The 17,995-nt window shown below is 58.6% G+C and overlaps 1 protein-coding gene across 1 annotated transcript in view; it reads right to left on the bottom strand.

The window, feature by feature from the left end:
• Positions 1–17,995, bottom strand: part of Rbm19 (RNA binding motif protein 19) — an 86,491-nt gene that overhangs the window by 10,346 nt on the left and 58,150 nt on the right. Inside the window, exons 22-23 of the mRNA XM_028878789.2 lie at positions 14,573–14,678; positions 3,565–3,685 (exon numbers count right to left, since the gene is read on the bottom strand). Of these exons, the coding sequence (XP_028734622.1) occupies positions 3,565–3,685; positions 14,573–14,678 (227 nt within the window). The remainder of the gene's footprint in view (positions 1–3,564; positions 3,686–14,572; positions 14,679–17,995) is intronic.

The raw sequence follows: 17,995 nt of genomic DNA, 5'->3' as shown, positions 1-17,995 counted from the left end.
TGGGGGTTAAAGCAAACCTCCTTTGGACACCAGTCAGTGGGAGCCCATGGTGGGTGGCGCCTGGGCCCCTCATTCCATGCGTGTGCCAGGCACTGCCCCCTGGCCGGGGACTCAGGAGCACCAGGCTCTCCCTCTTCTCTACCCAGTCACGTCCTCCTCAGTGCGCTAGCCTGGGCCTGGGAGAGTGGCAAGACCAAGCCACGTGTCAGCTCCCTGGAGCCACAGGGCCCCGAGGTGCTGGCACCTTGTGCCCACTGTACAGATGGCAAGGCTGAGGCTGAGACTCACCAGGGGCCACTAGTGGATAGCAGGACACGCACACACACACACACCGAGTCAACATAAGGGTGCCAGCCGGATCAGCCGGTGCAAAGGCTTGGTCGGGAGAGTGGCTGGAAACTCAGGTTTGAGTTCTAGCTATGCTACAGGTAGCTGGGTGACCATGAATACGCTACTTGCCCTCTTTGAGTCTCAGTTTCCTGATCTGCTAAATGGGTCAATGACAGTATCTACATCCGAGTCCTGCAGGATTAAGAACAAGGCAGCCGGTAGCCACGTCTGGTTCCCGGCAAGGCCCGGCAGGAGAAGAGTGGCATGGTGGTGGGGGCTGTGTCAGGGAGCCTGAGCTACAGCTCAGCGGTCTCCTCCACCCAGGACCGCGTGTCTCCACCATCCCTCCCATGTCAGCGGCGGGGCTGTGGGCAAGGCATAACCCAAGGGCAGGGAGACTCCCACTGGCTGTGCTGGCCAGTGCCAAAACGCCGGTGCAGCGGCTCTGGCTACCCATCGCTAGCCCTGAGAACGGCTCAGGCCATGGTGTCGCCGGTGAGCTTGTGGCCGGGCCCCGCCTCTGATGGCATGGTCTGCAGCCCTCAGGGAGCCTTTGTGGTGGCCAGCACTTCAAGGCCTCCACCTGAGGTCTGAGTGCCTTCCTGGCAGAGCCCAAGGGCAAGTGGGACTCGTGCCCAGCTCCGGCCTGGACCCTGGATGCTCAGAACAATGTGGACTCCGACACAAATGAGCCAGTACTTTTCACGGCAGGGAAAAGGGCAGGGGAAAAAGGAGGCCCGGGCAGGCTCTGAGGCCCGCAGCCCTGTCCGGAGGACTCTGGCTGCTGCACACACGTGCAGGACAAGGTGGAAAGTGGACCGCACACTGTTTCCAGGGCATCTGCACATCTGCAGCCTTGCACCTGCCCAGGGCCTGCAGGGCAAGGCCCGATGGGAGTCACAGCCACGCCTGAGGCGGTCCTTATGGCCACCTCGGATCTGCCGGCGAGGTATCTTTATCAGTTTCATTGCTACGCCTGCCTACTGGGGCCCAGCGGCTGTGGGCCGCCATGGAGACGCCTGTCCACAGCAAGGCCTGCCTTCTGCTGCATCCTCTCACCTAGGAGGAGAGGCTGCTGGCTTCAGAGCTCAATTTATCGAAGGGGCTTCTATCCGTGCAAAGCAGAAGTGCTGAGCCTGCACTCTCCCAGGCCTGGGCTGGGTGGTGGGGTGACCACAGGGGAGGCGGGCCCGCCTCGGTCCCGGGAGAGTGCCTTCCACAAACATTTGCCGACGGGTGCATTTGGGCCTGTCGATGCCTGTCGATGCAGACAGGTTTTGTCTGCCCATCAGGACTTGGGATCTTATTGAGTTGTGAGCCCGCCACTGAGTACGCAATCTCCCGTTTCTCCGGCTCTGCATTTGCTTGGGCTGGAACGCTCCCAGCCCTGGATGGAAAGCCTGGCACCCCTCAGAGCTGAACTAAACAGGGGCACCAGATAGGAACCAACCAGTCCAGATACAAGCACACAGCACACCACAGTTGCCATGGGTGGGGGCGGCAGCGGCGGTGGCGGTGGCGGCGGTGGCCTGACCAGAATGTAAGACGGTAAAAAAACATGAGCGTACAGTGGTGGAGGCACAGAGGAGCAGAAGACAGGCGATGACTGACGCCTGATACCCAGAGGGCAGGGCAGGGAGGGGATGGCTCTCCACGCCACTCACAGCACAAACAAAAGCAGAGAGAAAGGTGCTGTGTTAATAGGGAACAGCATGTGTGAGCGCACGAGGCCCCGCCTTGAGCTGGGGGACAACCAACCAACTCTGTAGGACGGAGGCTCTCAACCTGTAGGTCGCAACCCTTTAGAAGGTCGAATGACCCTTTCATGGGGTCACATATCAGATATCCTGCAAATCAGATATTTGCATTACATTTCATAACAGTGGCAAAATTACAGTTGTAAAGTAGCCATGAAAATAATGTTATGGTTGGGTGGCAGTCACCACAGCATGAGGAACTGGATTAAAGGGTCACAGCACTAGGAAGGTTGAGAACCACAGCTGTAGGAAGGCGGCGTGGCTCTAGGTAGAAGACCAATGGAGGACCAGGGCCTGTGTTCCAAGGCTTTGGTCAGTGGCCCCAAGCTGCCTCTGCGGCTTTTAACACACTGGCCAGGGACAATCTTGCTGGATTGCTCATAATCCCCCAGGACAACGTCCCCTTCTGGTCCTCCCACCGTCCCTGGCAAGGAGCAGGGACAGATGGCTCCTGACCCCAGCCCTGTAGACTCAGAGCTCGCAGCAAACACTTCAGGGACAACAGTGGTCTCTGAGCCCCACTAGCTACGAGGATCCCTGAGGGCCCTGACGCTAAGATGACCAGGTAGGAAGAAACTGCCTGCCTCTTGACCGCAGCATCAGGGTTACTGCAGACAGGCATGTCCCAGCCTGACCCAGAACCCGGCTGTGCCGGCAAGAGGGAGGAGGGGACCTGTTCCAGCTGAGAGACTCACGAAACCATTGGACCTAAAGCCAGCAGACAATGGTGGCTGCCTTGCTCCACTTCCTGGGCTTTAAGTTCAAGCCTTGACATCATCCTAGTGAGGGGTGCACACCTATTAGAGATGAGGCCCACTGACTCCAGCCCCACAGACTCTAGCTCCCCCTGGCTCCCCATCTTTGTCCCCTAGCATCAGGCACAATGGGCCTCCTGTTTCTCACCTTTGGGGACCTTGAGCCTGGGCTGCCCTTGAAGGGAAGTGGCCAGCCCCTTCACCTGTGCCCATGGCCCTGCTTAGTTACTCTGGTGACCCAAGCATGAGGGCAGCCGGGCTCAGGAGTTCCTGGTCATCAGCTCTCTAGTCTTTAAGGCCATAGAGTGTCCACCTTGGTGAGTCAGCTCTGTGAGCACTGAGCTCAGGCAGGAAGAGGACAACCCTGAAGAAAGGCATATGGGAAGCTGGTGACCCTGGTGACCCTGTGGTTCCGAGGGCCAGCCTCCAGGACCCATTGCCGGCATCCCTGGGCTCGAGGGAGCACTTTTGGAACCTGGATCGAGGACCACAGTAGGGACCGAGGTGACAACTGCCTTGCCCTTCTTGCTTGCCTGGCCCCCACCGCCCTACCCGCACGCAAGGCGACAAGGTGGCCGTGCTGATACAAGGCGGGTTGGTGACAAGAGGCCTGGGGGGGGGCTGGACCCAAGCGAGGGCGGCTCCGCAGGTAGCCCCTGCCCCGGCTCCCAATCCCAGAAGCCCCCAGTCAGCCAGGTGAGCGCCAGGCCACTCACTCCTACCTTGGAAGTGCCTGGCTGTCTTCCTCCGCAGGGCCTGGACCGTCACCTCCGAGTCTGCCCATTCCAGGACCAGCCTGCGGCCGTACAAGTGGGTGCTGTGGCAGAGCGCATTGAAGGCTTTCTGGAGGGGGCAAGAAAGAGCAGCATGTGAACTGTGCGCGCTGCACACGGCCTCCCCCTCCCCCGTGACCAGGGGTGTCTGCCAAGGCGTTGGGGTGCTGGGGGCCCACCTACTTAATTACTAAGCTATGTTTCGGGGGAAAGAGCTACTGAGCAGTCAACACAGGTGGGTCACCTGTTCCCCATGCGACCCCAACGACGGGTTCTCCTCTCACCCAGCTGTCAGGTCCTCAGAGGACAGTCCCTCAGGGCTACTAGAGGCCCCTTTCTGCTGCTGGCTCTCTGCCCTATCCCCCGTCTCTTGTCTGAATCCGTCCTGTCTGCTTCTGCCGTCTCCTTACTGGTCCCTTGTCCACCACGGGCTCCCGGGCCCAGTTCAGCAGCACAGGCCTCGAACAGGCTCTTCCTCCTTGCTCTGTCTGCCTAGCTCCCTGCACCCCTCCCCTCCTTCTTGAAACACTAAACTGAGATACAATCCATCCATGGTCCGTGTATGCATATGCAGCCATCAGCATATGGATTCCAGAACATTCCACCACCATCTCAAGAGAAACATACACCTGGGCTGTCACTCCTCAGGTCCCCCGACTCTTCTCCCAGCTCACAGAGACCACTAACACAAGACCAAGTGGCCAAGACGTCTTTCGACTCTAGAGTGATCATGTCTGGAGCGAGGCAGACTCTGGGCGTCCTTTTTTTTTTTTTTTTTTTTTTTTTAAGAGCTTAGGCAGGTTAAGCGAACCCTCCGGGCTCAGCATCCTGAAGTGGAAGCGTGAATACACTCAGATCTGGGACCCTGGAGGATGCGCGAGATTCAGTGTGGGGTCCACAGCATGTGTGCCCATCTCCATGTGCTCGCAGACAGATTCCCCTTGCAGCTGTCTTCTCTCCACAGAGCCCTAAGGTGTAGAGGATGCTCTCGGGGCTCCCGGGGGGAGGGGGGGGATGGAGAGCACCCTGGCTCGCAGCGGGAGGACGGCGACACAGAGGCAGAAGAAGAGCCGTGAGTCTGCCCCTCTCATTGTGCTGACGCCTACAGCACCCAGTCACCAGTACAGCGAGGCCCGGGGCCGGCCGCTGCCCCTTGCCCGTGACGTGACCGCTGTGGTTGGAATGTGTCCCCTAGAAGACGCATCGGGGCCTGGCCTCGGGCACCTTGGGAGGTGACCGTGCTGGAAAAGAGTGGTTGGAGGAACCAGGTCACACTGGAGTGAGGCGGACTACTGTCAGGCTCAGGCACAGCACCACGTGGAGACGGAGACAGGGCCCGAGGAGGGGAATCTACCAAACAACCCCCAACACAAGCACCGCCAGCTGCGGTCAGCAAACGGGAGGGAGGCGCCAGTCACACTTCAGCCCACACTGTCTGGGTGTTGGGCCCTGGAACTGCCAGGGAGTCCGCCTGGGTCGTCTTAAGCTTCAGGGTGTGGGAAATAAGGCCACGGCCCTGGGCTAGTCACTGCCCTAGCGGGGTCACATGCCCCATCTTGGAAAGGCTACAGGACTTAGAGCAAGCTGTGAAGGCGGCACCCAGTGGCCACTCACGACAAACAGAATCTGGAAGGACGGGAGGGCTTGGGGGCAGGTGGGGTGGGGTGGGGTGGGGTGGGAGAGGAGGCATTAAAGAGTCGTGTGGCCTCACGGAGAGAGGGAAGGTCTCCATGCTTTGTTCTCTGCAGTCTTGAGAAGGGCCAGGTGCAGCCCGCCCAACCCCAACACTTTTTTTTTTAAGTTTAATTTAGAAGCCTCTTCCGACTGCCAGCAGAACCCCTGCCATTTTTTCCCAGGCAGATATAAAAATGCATCTGGCCCCCGAGCCGAAATGGCTCATTCGGAGCTCCGAAGCGCGGGCGCTCAGCTGGCAAGGCAGGGAGACGGTGGGACTGGGGGAGTCCGCCCCTCAAGACGGAGAGAGGAACTGGTAGGGAGTCTGGTGAGGGTCCCCGAGGAGCTGCATCCTGGGGACACGGCAGTCTGGGACAGCCAAGGCTGCAGCTGGTGACTACTCCGCCCGCCCGCCCGCACTTAGAAAGCAGAAAGAGACCCTGGCGGGGAGGCCCAGCCGTCGGTTTCTTCCTCATTTTTTTTTTTTTTTTTTTTTTTTTTCAATCTATTTCTGCTTTCTTGGGCCTCAGAAGGCCTGGCGATGTTTCTGTTCACTGTAGGAGTTGCTAATAGCCTCTCCCTGGTTCTCCCTCTCTGTACCCCTCGGGCACTTTATTAGCTCATCAGAAGGGCGTTCGGTACTCAGAGGTGTGGGGGGCTGTGGCTCGGCAGCTAGGCTACCTCAGTTCAAATCCCTGCTCTACCACTTCCAAGCTGTGTGATGCTGGCCGAGCTGCTTAAGGCCTCTGCATCCAGGCCTCATCACATCTGGATGAAGCAGCAGCAAAGCCAGGGGGTGGGGGGTAGGGGATCCAGGGAACCATTTCATCGTCACAGCTTAGAGCAACTGCCCTGCGGCAATGCTATAAGATGTGTGCTGTGACCAGGGCGGGAACAGCAGGGCCCACATGCAAAAGCTCTTGTTTTTTTCTGGAACACAGTATGGGGTTCTCTAAAAACAGCAGAGCCATCCCAGCCCTGACTGCTGAGGGATGATAGTGACCAGGTCATGCTCCTCCGTGTGCTCACTTCCTGAGCTGAGTGTGGTGTCCTCAAACTTTCCTCATGGGGTACGAACAGTGACTGGGGGCTAAAGCCAGCCTTGGGGAGCGCAGAGCACATGCTTCATGAAGAGGCCTGTCTGCCTGAGGCTTCTTAGGGAGGGAGGGAGGGAGGGCAGGCCCACTTTTGAGGGGCTTTTGGGCTGGAGCGAGGACACACCCGAGATGCATGGAAGATTCTAGGCACTTGAACGGGAAGAATGAAAGCTGCCGAAGCTTTTCCCCTAAACCTAGCCCCAGAGAAACCACCTCGCCATCTTCCCAGAGAGGCTACCACGCTCAGGGAACTCGCCTTTGCCAAAACAGCCTGGGGGCTTGTCCCTTGTGGAGCATGGAGTCCTGTGGCTGCTTTCTGTCATCACTGAGACCAACAGTCTCTTGGTGTGGCCCAGGGCTTCCCACTTCACATGAGGTAACTGAGGGTCTGCTGTGTGTTCCATCTCTCACACTGAAGCAGCGGCCTAGTCCGGGAAGGCTCTGCCACCCTGTGCCCTGCACACCCTGAACCTCGGAGCAAAGGTACCCTATCCCTTCCTTAGCTGGGACACTGCTCTCAGTAAACCAGAATCCCCTTCACTGAGGATCTTGAGAACATGTCTCCCCCGTGGGTGGATGGTCAGCACGGCTTTACCTTAAACATCCCATCAGCTTTTCAACCCTGCGTTTCTGAACACAAAGACACAGTGAAAGCACAGCTAAGGTCACCACACATGATGGTGACATGGACTTGGTCTGGCTCTGCACCTAGCACCCATGGCTTTGGGTCCCCACTGAATGGACATAGCAACCTACCTGCTGGCACAGGAGAGACATGTCAACCTTCACCTTGGCCTGCTGGGAAGCCCTATGGCCCAGAGTACAACTCAAGGGACTGACTCAGGGTTGATACAGGGAATGCCGAGGAAGAGCCACACCCTGCCACTTCCTGGTGGCTATCACCGGCTACCCTGAGCTCCATCCTGGGCACCTTGGGAGCCTCTTCCCTGGCCCCAGCCAGCACTGTCTCCCTATCTACAGAGGGGAAGCAGATGGGAGGCTTGCTGGGAGATGAGAGGAGGGAGGTGGGACTCCTTCCCACCCCAGCCTCCAGACGGCAGCATGGGCCTCACCCTTCTTCCTAAGAGCCTCTATCCTGAGTGAGGTGATGCTTCCCCCACCATCTGATCCTGGGGAGATCACTGTTCACGGTGACTCCTCAGTTCCTGGGGTATAAATGTCTTTACCTGAACCACTCTGGGGTGGACCTGCCCTGGCTGGACCCCAACTCCCATTGGTGGGGCTCTGTCTCAGGCAGCTCCTTTTGAAAGTTGTGAGCATCTACTCCAGGCCCAGGCTACCACCCTCCATTTCTCTGGCTTGGATGCCCTGTGATTGAAGCCTCAGTCCCCAGGTCCAAGGCCACGGCCTCCTGCTTCCTTGTCCTGATCCTACCTGGAAGTCAGTCTGCTCTGGCAAAGTGGGGAACCAATACAGGTTGCAATGAGGCTGGACCTGGTGGTCATCTTTTAAGACCATGGAAGGTTCTGGAATGCTGCTAGTGCAGGTTGGGTCGACCTTTATGCAGTTTCCCTGAAGACAAAATTTCTCCCAGGAACCAAAACCATTTTGTGCCCTTGGCAGGACTCCAGCCCCATGTGGTTACAGAGGCCTGGCTGATCTCCAGCTGCAGGCAGAGGCTAGGATGGACCTGACATTAGATGTCAGCAGCCTCCTGGCCCTGTCCCCCTGGCTCCTTGGGTACCATCCCTGGCAGAGCCAGAGGGCTGCAGACGCTAAAGGCATCTAAACATTGACACCACCAACCTGCCCTAAACTTCTGTGCCCAAAACCTGAAGGGGAAGGGGAAGAGGAGCCAAGTCCTATCAGGCTTGGAAGAAACACTGGGTAGTCTGCCTCTCATGGTGCTTTGCATTGCTTCCCAGTGGCCTGTACGATGGGTCAGCACACCTTGCCAGCAGCCAGCAGCTTCTGGCCTGCCCAGAGTGTGTCCTAGCTCTTTGTGTAATATGGAGTGACTTCCACAGTCCATTCTGAGAAGTGACACTGTCTTAGTCACTGTTCTGTTTCTGTGGAGAGACACCATGTCCAAGGCAACTCTTATAAAAGAAAGCATTTAACTGGGGGCTTGCTCAGTTTCAGAGGCTTAGACCATTATCATTATGGTGGGGAGCATAGTGTTGGAGCGGTAGCTGAGAGCTACATCCTGATCTGCAGGCATGCACACACACAACACACACACACACACACACACACACACACACACACACAAAGAATGTGTGTGTGGCATGGGCTTTTGAAACCTCAAGGTCCACCCCTAGTGACACACTTCCTCCAGCAAGGCCACACCTCCCAGTCCTTCTAATCCTTTCAAACAGTCCCACTCCCGGGAACCTATGGGGACCATCCTTATTCAAACCACCAGACACTGAGGAGTGGAGGGCGACCGGCCAGGACTAACAGCCACAGGCCCACTTGCAGACTGTACCTGACTCTATGACAGGAAGAGATGCACCCCTAGTCATTCCATCAGCTCAGTCCAGTCAACCTGACCCCTGAGGACACTGCCCTGGCTCAAATGACGAACCCTATAGTGGAGCGGGGTGAGGCAGGGACGGCCCCGCTGTCTCCGCAGGTCTAAAGCACCTCGGAAGGGCAGGTGTCAGGTGGCCAGGGTAAGAGGTGACAGGCGGTGCTGACCGGGCTGGGCCCTGCACTGTCCAGTAACCTGCTGGAAGTCCCTGCTGTTTCACTTTTCAACTCAGTGTGACGACCCGTGAACTCTAGGGGCAGCCGGTGACCTAAGCAAGGCAGTGGCTGCTCCTTGGCCCCAAGCATGGCTCGTGGCTGCGTTTCTACCTTCCCCTGACTCACATTGTACCTGACAGCTCTGAAAGCCAAGTCTTCACCTGGGTCTACAAGGTGCCTGGCAGGCCTCGGTCCCCACGGAGGTCTGCAGGGCTGCAGTTGGCAGCATGGCAGTGTGATCCTGCTTATGCCTCGGCGGCGAACCGGGCAGCACCTGATTGTAGGGGGTCTTAGCTCACATGTGCTGGCTGAGCCCGAGTCCTTGCCTTGAAATGCAAGCTTGGCTGGAATTTGTACTCTTGCACGGTGGTGACAGAAGCCTGGCAAAGTAGCACCATTCAAATGCCAGTGTGATCTTGCACACAACATGAACACACATGCAAACAGGAAAGGGGGATGGAACCCCGACGCCTGCGTGAGTTAGCTCTGGCAGACACAGATCTGGTCAATGCAGGATTCAATGCAGTGGGGAACCTTGGGGCCCAGAGGACTCAGCTGCCGCCCCGTCCCCCAGCACACACACCACACCATCTGTTCTCTCAATGCTCTGCCACTCCCGGAGGGCAATGTCACCAGCTCCTGCTGCGGGGCAGGGTCACCTGGGCTCACCCACATGGGGAACAGGAAGGCAGCTTTGACGTCATGGGCCACTCTGATCCTACTTGGCATTGCTTGGTTGGAACAGGAGTGTTTCCTCGGGGGTCATCCCGGCACACCCCGCTGTCCCGACACCTCGTTCTTCCCCTTGCACACCATCACGCAGCTGTGTGTTAAGCGCATGTGACTGAAGCTCTGTCCTGCTGCTCATCACCAATCCCACCACCCCACGTCTCACTGAAGGGCCCGCTGCACCACATGGCATCACCAGCCAGCATGAGCTCAGGCCATGCATCCTGTCGCTCGCTCCCTGGGCGTCCACCCACCATGGTGGAGAAGTGGGAGAGAGGAAGGAGATGCATGTGGCCCTACAATTAAAGCGACGGTTGTTTATCACAGCAGAGCTCTGCCTGCCAACGCCAGCCGCCATCGCATCTCCGGCTGCCGGCTCCCCCCGAGTGTTTATTTAAGCCAACACATTGCTCTGCTAATTGGATAACATTCTATGTGAAAATAGGCCTTTTAAAACAACAGTGTCGGTGGCTAAAACAGCTGCAACCACAAAAGTACAAAGAAGCGTGGCTCGGGAGGGAGAATTAAAGGCACCTCGTGTGGGAAACAGTTAATATTCTGGGTTCTGGGGGTCTGTCTGCTCCTCCCCTCCTTCCCCTCCCTTCCTCCAGGGCCAGCCTGGGCTATGTAAGAAAAGGAAGGTGGGGCCTGAATGGAAACCCAGTGCCTATTGGTGGCTGTCTAGCCAATGGGGACCAAATCCACCTGCCTAGGACCCCCCCACTGCCGGTCCAGGTGAGAGGGCCGCACCACGAGCTGGGAGAGGGGGAGCTGGGGGGAGCCCAGCAGTGCAGAAGGCAGCGGCTCTTCAGAGGCTCTGTGTGTCTCTACCCAGAGAGCCCTCTCCAGGGTGAGGCGCTGAAGCTGGGTAGAGGGATGCATGGGAGGGGCGGGGTTAGAGGAAGGATAGCACTTTGGTAAACCAGTGCCTAACAGGAGGGAGGAGCCTGGCTGTGTAACACTGAGCTGTCTCCCCCCCCCCCCCGTGTCAAACAATCCACCAGTACCCAGGGGGCACTCCAAAGATGGGGCATCAGAAGGGCTTTATCATCCGAGGTACCCAGAGGCCCAGAGAAGGGTGTGGGGGTGGTGAAGGTGGGTAGGATGTGTGCCAGGCTGACTCCCTGCCCCATGGCTCCGCTCTTTGGTGCAGGGCTAGGTTCCCTGAGAAATGTGGAGGTTGAGATAATGTGGGTACCTTCAGCAGGACCAGCATTTACTGCCTAGAACACGGGCCTGATCGAATGTCCTAGACAGGGAGAATTTCGCCTGCATGTCGAGCTATTTCCTGTGAGCAGGCAAGGCTCAGGCCACCGGTGCCTGTGACTGGGCAAGTAGCCCAGGCCTCTCCCATTTGCCTGAGCAAGTCAGCATCAGTCAGGGGCGGGCCCGGGGCTGTGCAGATGTGCAAGGTCAGGAGAGGGAGCTTCTGGGCTAATCTCCGCCTGATGTGGTGCACTGGGCTGGGGCAGGCGATGGGTCTGTGCTAGACACGTCTCTTGTACGGGTGGTGCCCTCCTCAGGAGCCCCTGCCTATTACCGTTGGGCGCCTGGGTCCTCTGGGTTCCGCCATGGCGGCCTTCACGGAGCCTCCTGCTGGGTTTGCTCTCCTGCACTGTTGTGTACTTGATTCAGAAGGGGTCTGCTGGGTCCCTAAGAATGTGAGGAACGAGGGACAGCCTGGAGACAGAACCCAACTCCTCATTCCAGGATAAGGAGTGGGCACTGGTGCAGGGCTCGGCCGGCCTCGGTGGACCTCTGTGGGGTGTGGCCAGGGCAAGAGCCTGATACCAGGAGCTGAGATGTGGTGGGGTGGGGGCAAGTGGAGGCTGGTTGCCCACCCCTCCGGGCAGGCGTTAGTCTCTCTGGGCCTTCCGGCCTCACCGTCCTCCATTTAGCAATGAATGCGGCAGCCTCCTGCCTCAGCCCTAGTGGCTGTCACTTCTTCCAGCTCTCTTCCCTTCTGGTTTTCCTTCTATGTCTGAGGATGGCCTGAGAAGGCCTCCTAGTGTACAAGGTTGCAGACGCAGTGACAAGCTGCTGTTCTGCATGGAGAGGGGTCTGGTCCAGGTAGGAGAAGGCATTCCACAGGGTCAGAGACCACTGGGAGAGCCAGGGGTTTCTAAACGGGCCTGCCTTCTCTAAAACATCCCGTGCGAAATGGAGGCTCAGGGGAACATGTTCCGAGAGGTAGGGGCCCGACAGGCCCCCTTCCAGCTCAGGTGGGTTCCACTCTTTCTCCACTGCGGAGTAATCCCATCCCCAAGTCGTATTCCGTGAATGATTCCATGTTCAGAGCGTGGCCACACTGTGGGCCGGGAGCATGCAGTCATGGCGGGTGAAAAGTACGCACAGTGCCACTCGGCAGACAGACGGAGGGGATCAGGGAGAGAGACGCAGCTGCCCCGGGAAACAAGAGCAAGGGACTATTGTGGGAGGAGGGCTGCAGGCCAGTGCCACTGTCATCAAGATGACCTTACTGGGGGACAAAAGGGCGCGAGTCCTGGCACAGAGGGCAGGGCAGGGGGACTGTTGGCAAGGCCGGAGAGGCCCGAAATAGCCCCGCTGAGGGGAGGGCACAGACAGTCTCCAGGGCTGTGGGTGGAGCCCTCGCTGTCCTCGGCTGCCCTCTCTCCGCCAGGAGCCAAGAATGGAAAGGGAAGGAGGGGAGAAGCCGCCACCTCACTGCTGAGGGGCTGACTTGGGATTAGGAGGGACATCGATCGGGCCTGGGTGCCGTGTGGGCCACTTGGGTGTAGCGTGCCCTGGGCCCCGGGGACTCGGGACTGTGCTGTAGGACAGAAGTGGGGGTGTGGACATCTACCCCTGGCCTGTCCCTCGAGGCTATGTGCCAGGTCAGCTGTGACGTTGACCTTGGGCAGGGCAGTCACTGTGCAGGAGGAGGGCTTCTGGTTAGGGGGCCGGTACTGAACCCCCACTTGTCACAGCCCCCCCCTAAGGGCAGCACAACCCCACTTGTCACAGCCCCCCCTCCCCCCCCCACAAGGGCAGCACAAGGAGCTGGCAGGGCCAGGCCCTGGTCTCAGAGCATCACCCCAGCAGCCCTGTCAGAGGTGAGAGGTGCAGGGAGGGTGAGTCACTTTTCCAAGGTCGCTCCGAGGGGAAGAAGGCACGCTGGGTTCACAGATAGATGGCGAGCCAAGCCGGGGGGTGAGAGACCTCTGTCAGGGGCGGAGAGGGAAGCCCGGAGTTCAGGATGCAGTGCACACACTATCTGCTGATGTGTGCACGCATACTGCTGCTCTGCTGACCGGACATCACAGGTGTGCACAGACCCGAGGGATGGATGACTCAGGGCCCCCGGGTTATGGCAATGAGAACCAAGTCGTTCTGAGCATTTGCCACGGGCCAGCGAGCCGGCCTCATAGGTCCATCTGTCGCAACCTGGAGCAGGGGTACCACCGTCAACCCATTTCACGGCAAGGAGACCCAGGCACAAGGCAAGGCCAGGGAAGGCCAAACTGCCTTCGGTGACAGGGTTTCTCTGGTCGCCAAGACCTAGAGCTTGCAGTGTGCTGCCCCTCCTGTCACTGATGGAGGAGACAGGGTAGGGCTGCCAGCTGAGGAGAGAGGACCAATGTCTAGGCAGTGAAGCAGGCACTTGGAGGGGGGTCGCGGAGATGCGGGCGGCTGCCATGCCCTGGGGACTGGTACCCTGTGCCCGTGGGACGCCCAGGCTGTCTCGGCAGCGGTTATATCCCACGCCGCCCCTGCTGCTCCATGCCGCTCCCCACCCCTGTGGCCTCCTGTAACACCACAGTTGGCGCTCAGAGCCACTCTGCTCTTCGGCAGGATGGCCCTTGGGGTGGAGGAGCCCTGGCCATGTGGGAATCGTCCCGGATGCTGTTTTCCATGGAGGAAAGCCGAGGCGATGGAAGGCCACGGCTGCCCGGGCAGCGCTCAGCACGGGGTACAGGACGGCCCAGCTGCCCTGTCTGTACAACCCGGCCTTTTGGAGCTTGAGGCCCTGAGAGTGGTTCCTAGACGTTGGCAGGATGACAGCCTGGCTGCTACCCTGGGCCCGAAGTCAGAGCCTGGGTGGGGAGAGGGGAGAGTGGTGGCGGCGGCGGCAGTTACAGGGGTATGGCAGGATGGCTCAATGGGTAAGGGTGCTTGCCTGATGACCTGAGTTCAGTCCCCAGTACTTATGGGTAGGAGAGACCCAATTCCTGCAAGTTGTCCTCTGAGCTCCACATTTGCACGCGCATGCGCACACTCACGCATACGTACCAAACACGTATATAACAAATAAGCAAAACTAAGCACAACCCCCAAGGCTGTGCCGCCCTCTGCACAACTAGGGAAATATCTACACATGTGCATGTGTGCTGCAGGAGCGGCCTGTGGTGTCATAGCTTAGAATGGAACCGGCCACAACTGGAGGGCTGAGGAAGGATCCAGGTCCCATCCCACGCACTGTTTTCTGGACACCCTTTCCATTCCTGCCCAGTCTGTTTTAAACAGTGCTGTCTACCACACTCAGCCCCAGGGTCTTTCCCCTGCCATAGAGCAGCCTGAGAAATAGGTCAACCTCGGCCCCTGCGTATGCGTGATGGACACACCAACACATACTCCCCGGCCCTCCGAACCCCAGACCCAGTGTTCTCCCTCCGAGGATCCTGGGTAAATTAGCAGAGTCAGGGGAAGAGTTGGCAGCGGGAGGCAGAGACACTCTTCCCTGGCTCAGAGGCTCGGTGCTTCTCGGGGGGAGGGGGGGCAGCACTCACCTTTGCGTCCTGCTTGGTGACGAAGTCCACAAAGCCGAAGCCCCTGTGTGCGCCTGTCCCCGTCATCTTCTTCGGCAGGCGCACGGTCTTCAGTTCCCCAAAGGTGCTAGAAGACAAAAGGCCGACATCAGAGACCAAGGCCTGCCAGGGAGGCAGGGGTTCTGGACTGAGACTCAGGAGCCAATCCCTGCAGGTTACCAGAGATGGCTGGCTTCAGGAACTCCCACCGCCCAGGCACACTCATGTGGCTCCCCACTTCCCCACCGCCAGCCCTCACTCCACAGGTGTGGCTTCCTTCTCCCTGCTGGCCACCAAGTGGGAGAGGGAGGGTACCATCAGGCTGGAAAATTTTTGGTGCCTCTCCTGCCACCTGGGGGACACCTGGACACCTGTCCTTTCCCCATGGGATGAGTCTTGCACACATTGTGCCAGGCCAGGGAAGGCCCCAGCCATGGCAAGGGGCTTGTGCTTGAGAGTCAAGGCTCAGGATGCCGGTGGGTTCCCCCGACCTTTCCCAGGTAGCCTCCACACCTGGGGCCAGGTGTATGCCAAGCCTAAGCTCACCGACCCCAAGCCACGGAATCCTTTCTGTCAGCCTAGGATTGAGGTCTGGAGATGCCTGAGGGCTCAGCGCTCGGAAGACACACAGCTCCTTCTAGCCCCATGCCTTCCACAAATGTCCCTGCTAAAGCCAGTCACACAGCATTCTGGAGCAGACTGACCAGGGAACTGTGGCCTGGACCACCCTTGGGGTGGCCCCTCTCCTCTTCACCAAACTGACCTTTGAAAGACTCTGGGACAAAAGGAATGGGCTTCCTCGGGGGTCCCCTGGCCGCACGCCCCAACCCCAATCCCTTTGTAAGGTCCATTTATCAAATATGTACGAGCGCACTGCCACTGATAAATATTTAATGTGCTCGGCATCTGAAGAGAGGTGTTATTTTTATTTGAAAATCTACACTCTCTGGTGGCTGCTAGGTCCACACATCCACACGCCATAGTCTGGGATGCTCCAGGCCAAGGACCGATTGGGTAAAGAACACAGCGCAGGCCGTAAGCACTCGCCAAATGATATAAGTTAAATATGAGGCGTTAACCCGCAGCCCTGACAGCATGAGCTGGCATCTGCTGGCCCCATTTCTGAAGGCAGGACGGTGTGTAAATGCAGCATTATGAAGCCTCAAAATGAATCGGCACGTCCAGCTCTCCCCGGCAGCCCCCCCACCCCCACCCCCACGCAGGCTGCTGGGAATGAAGCTGGGGACAAGGCCAGCCTCCCCAGGATGGGAAGGCGGCAGAGGGGAGCCTGGCCAGATTCTTTGCTGAGAGGGAGCTCTCAGCTGATTTGGAGGGGGGTCCTGAGTCTGAGCAGGTCAGACAGGAAGCCTGGAGAGCCGAGAGAGGCAAGCAGCCGGCAAACCCTGCTTTATTCTGCCACCTAAAGGCCTACACATCCCATGACATGGCCTTTGGTCCCTCGACCAGTCCCAGTGCGTCTGCGGGGCTGCCTGGGATAGGGAGAGCCAGGATGCACAGGCTTGCTCCCAGGCTGGTCCACAGAAATGGCTCATCGGTCACCCATCCTCTGGGTCACTGTTGCTGGCAATGACACCTCTGGGGACATTGAGGGCCCAGGTCCCAGGGCTTTACACCCCATGTAAGAAGGCTAGAAAGTGTGGGGCAACTAGGCCAGTTGTCTCTGACAGGTGACAGTGGAGGACACCTGGCTTTCCAGCACACCTGTTAGCCACCCCACCGTCACAATGCCACCACCCACTGTGTCCCAGCCAGTCCCTGCAGGGGGGTGTGCGCGTGGGGGAGGAGGGCTGTGTTACTTCAACAGTGGAAGAAACCACACTGATCACGCTTGTGGCCGTGGCTGTGGCTGCAGCCTGGAGCCCTACGCTTGCCCTGCACAGGGTGCTGCTGGAGTCTCTTCCAGAACGAGCCAACAACGGGAGACGGCCTGGAGAGGTGGGGCGGCCAGGAAGGAGCCATGGGGTTCATCACCTCAAGTCCTGACGGGGGGGGGGGGGGGTCCTGAGTCTGAACAGGTCAGATGAGAAGCCTGACCTGTTTACAAACCAAGAGTTCAAGAGAAGCAGCCTGGTTCTGGGGGGGACCGAGCAGGGGGTGAGCTCCCTGGCTCTGCCACAGGATAGTTCAAGCCTGTCCTGTCCCCCACAGGTACCAGCCACTTCCATAAGTGGGGCTTCTTTCTTCCCAAAACGTAACCACACGCGTGCGTGTGCGTGTGCGTGCGTGGTGTGCGTGTGTGTGTTTTGTGTGGTGGTAGCTGGCCTGCACAGAATCCAGGGCCCTAGCGATCCACCCAGGATCATGGGGGGTGGGGGAGGGAGGGAGGGAGGACCATGTGCACCTCCTTTCTGTCTGTCTGCTCTATGTCAGGGGGATGGGGAAGGGAGGCAGAGGAGGGGGTACTGGTGAGGTTAATTCCTCCCCTCTGCAGCGTGCTGTGAGCCGTGGATGCTTGGTGCATGGTAAGCAGCCGAGGGGCCGGAGGAAGCAAGGAAAATAATTAAAAGGTGGAGAGAGAAGCTGGTGAGGAGGCGGAAGGGGATGAACTGCTGTGGTCTGAGGACGTGCATCTGAGAGTGGTGAGGGAGCCATGACAATTCGGAGCCACCGTGGAACTGGGGTGGGGCTGGGGGCTGGCAGCCTTTGAGGGTGTCCAAAATGCGGGCTTGGGGTTTCTAGACCGCCAACTGAATGGCCAAGGGAACATGTGCCTGAAGACCCCAGGAGCTTCAGGAAATGGCTCCCATGGAAAGCGACTTCTAAGAAAAGGGCAAGAGAGCCAGGCCGAAGAGGAGCTGGAGAGTCAGGGTTAGATCTTCCGAAGAACTTCCCAGTATCTGTGGACATTTCTAGAAGTGTCCAGGGGAGGCCTCAGGACACTGTCATTGCTGCCAGCACCCCAGCTACAAAGGAGGCTCTACCAGCCCCCTGCCAGGCCTCTGAGACCTGCCACTCCCGATGGGACAATGCGGGGTCGATACTGTCCCCACCTCTGCTTGACGGATGAGAAAACCAAGGGGCAGAGGGCCAAAGTGACTCGGGTCCGAGGTGAGCCCTGCCCTCGGTGCTGGGGGAGAGGGCTGGCAAGAGACTGGCTCAGGGTGCCTGTGTGATGTGGGAACGTGGGAGGCCAACACCAAGGACCGCAGAGAGATGGCTGAAGAGAATTAAAGAGAAAAGAGACGTTGGGGGAGGGAAAGAAAAATCAATGAGGTACCTTTCGTTCCAAGGAGATAAGCGACATATAAATGCCAGCCATTATGAAGGTTCTTATCTGCTGGCCAGGTCTGTGAGGCCAGTTTTTAAAAGAGGCCTTTGAAGGGACTTCCACATGAACCCTGTCTCCGGGGCGCCAAGGCCACGGTCAGTGGGGAGAGGCTGGGC

Source organism: Peromyscus leucopus, chromosome 23, assembly GCF_004664715.2.
Source record: "Peromyscus leucopus breed LL Stock chromosome 23, UCI_PerLeu_2.1, whole genome shotgun sequence".
Classification (NCBI taxonomy): Eukaryota; Metazoa; Chordata; class Mammalia; order Rodentia; family Cricetidae; genus Peromyscus; species Peromyscus leucopus.
The sequence above is the reverse complement of the archived record's forward strand: the minus strand, read 5'-3'. Positions and strand labels throughout refer to the sequence as shown.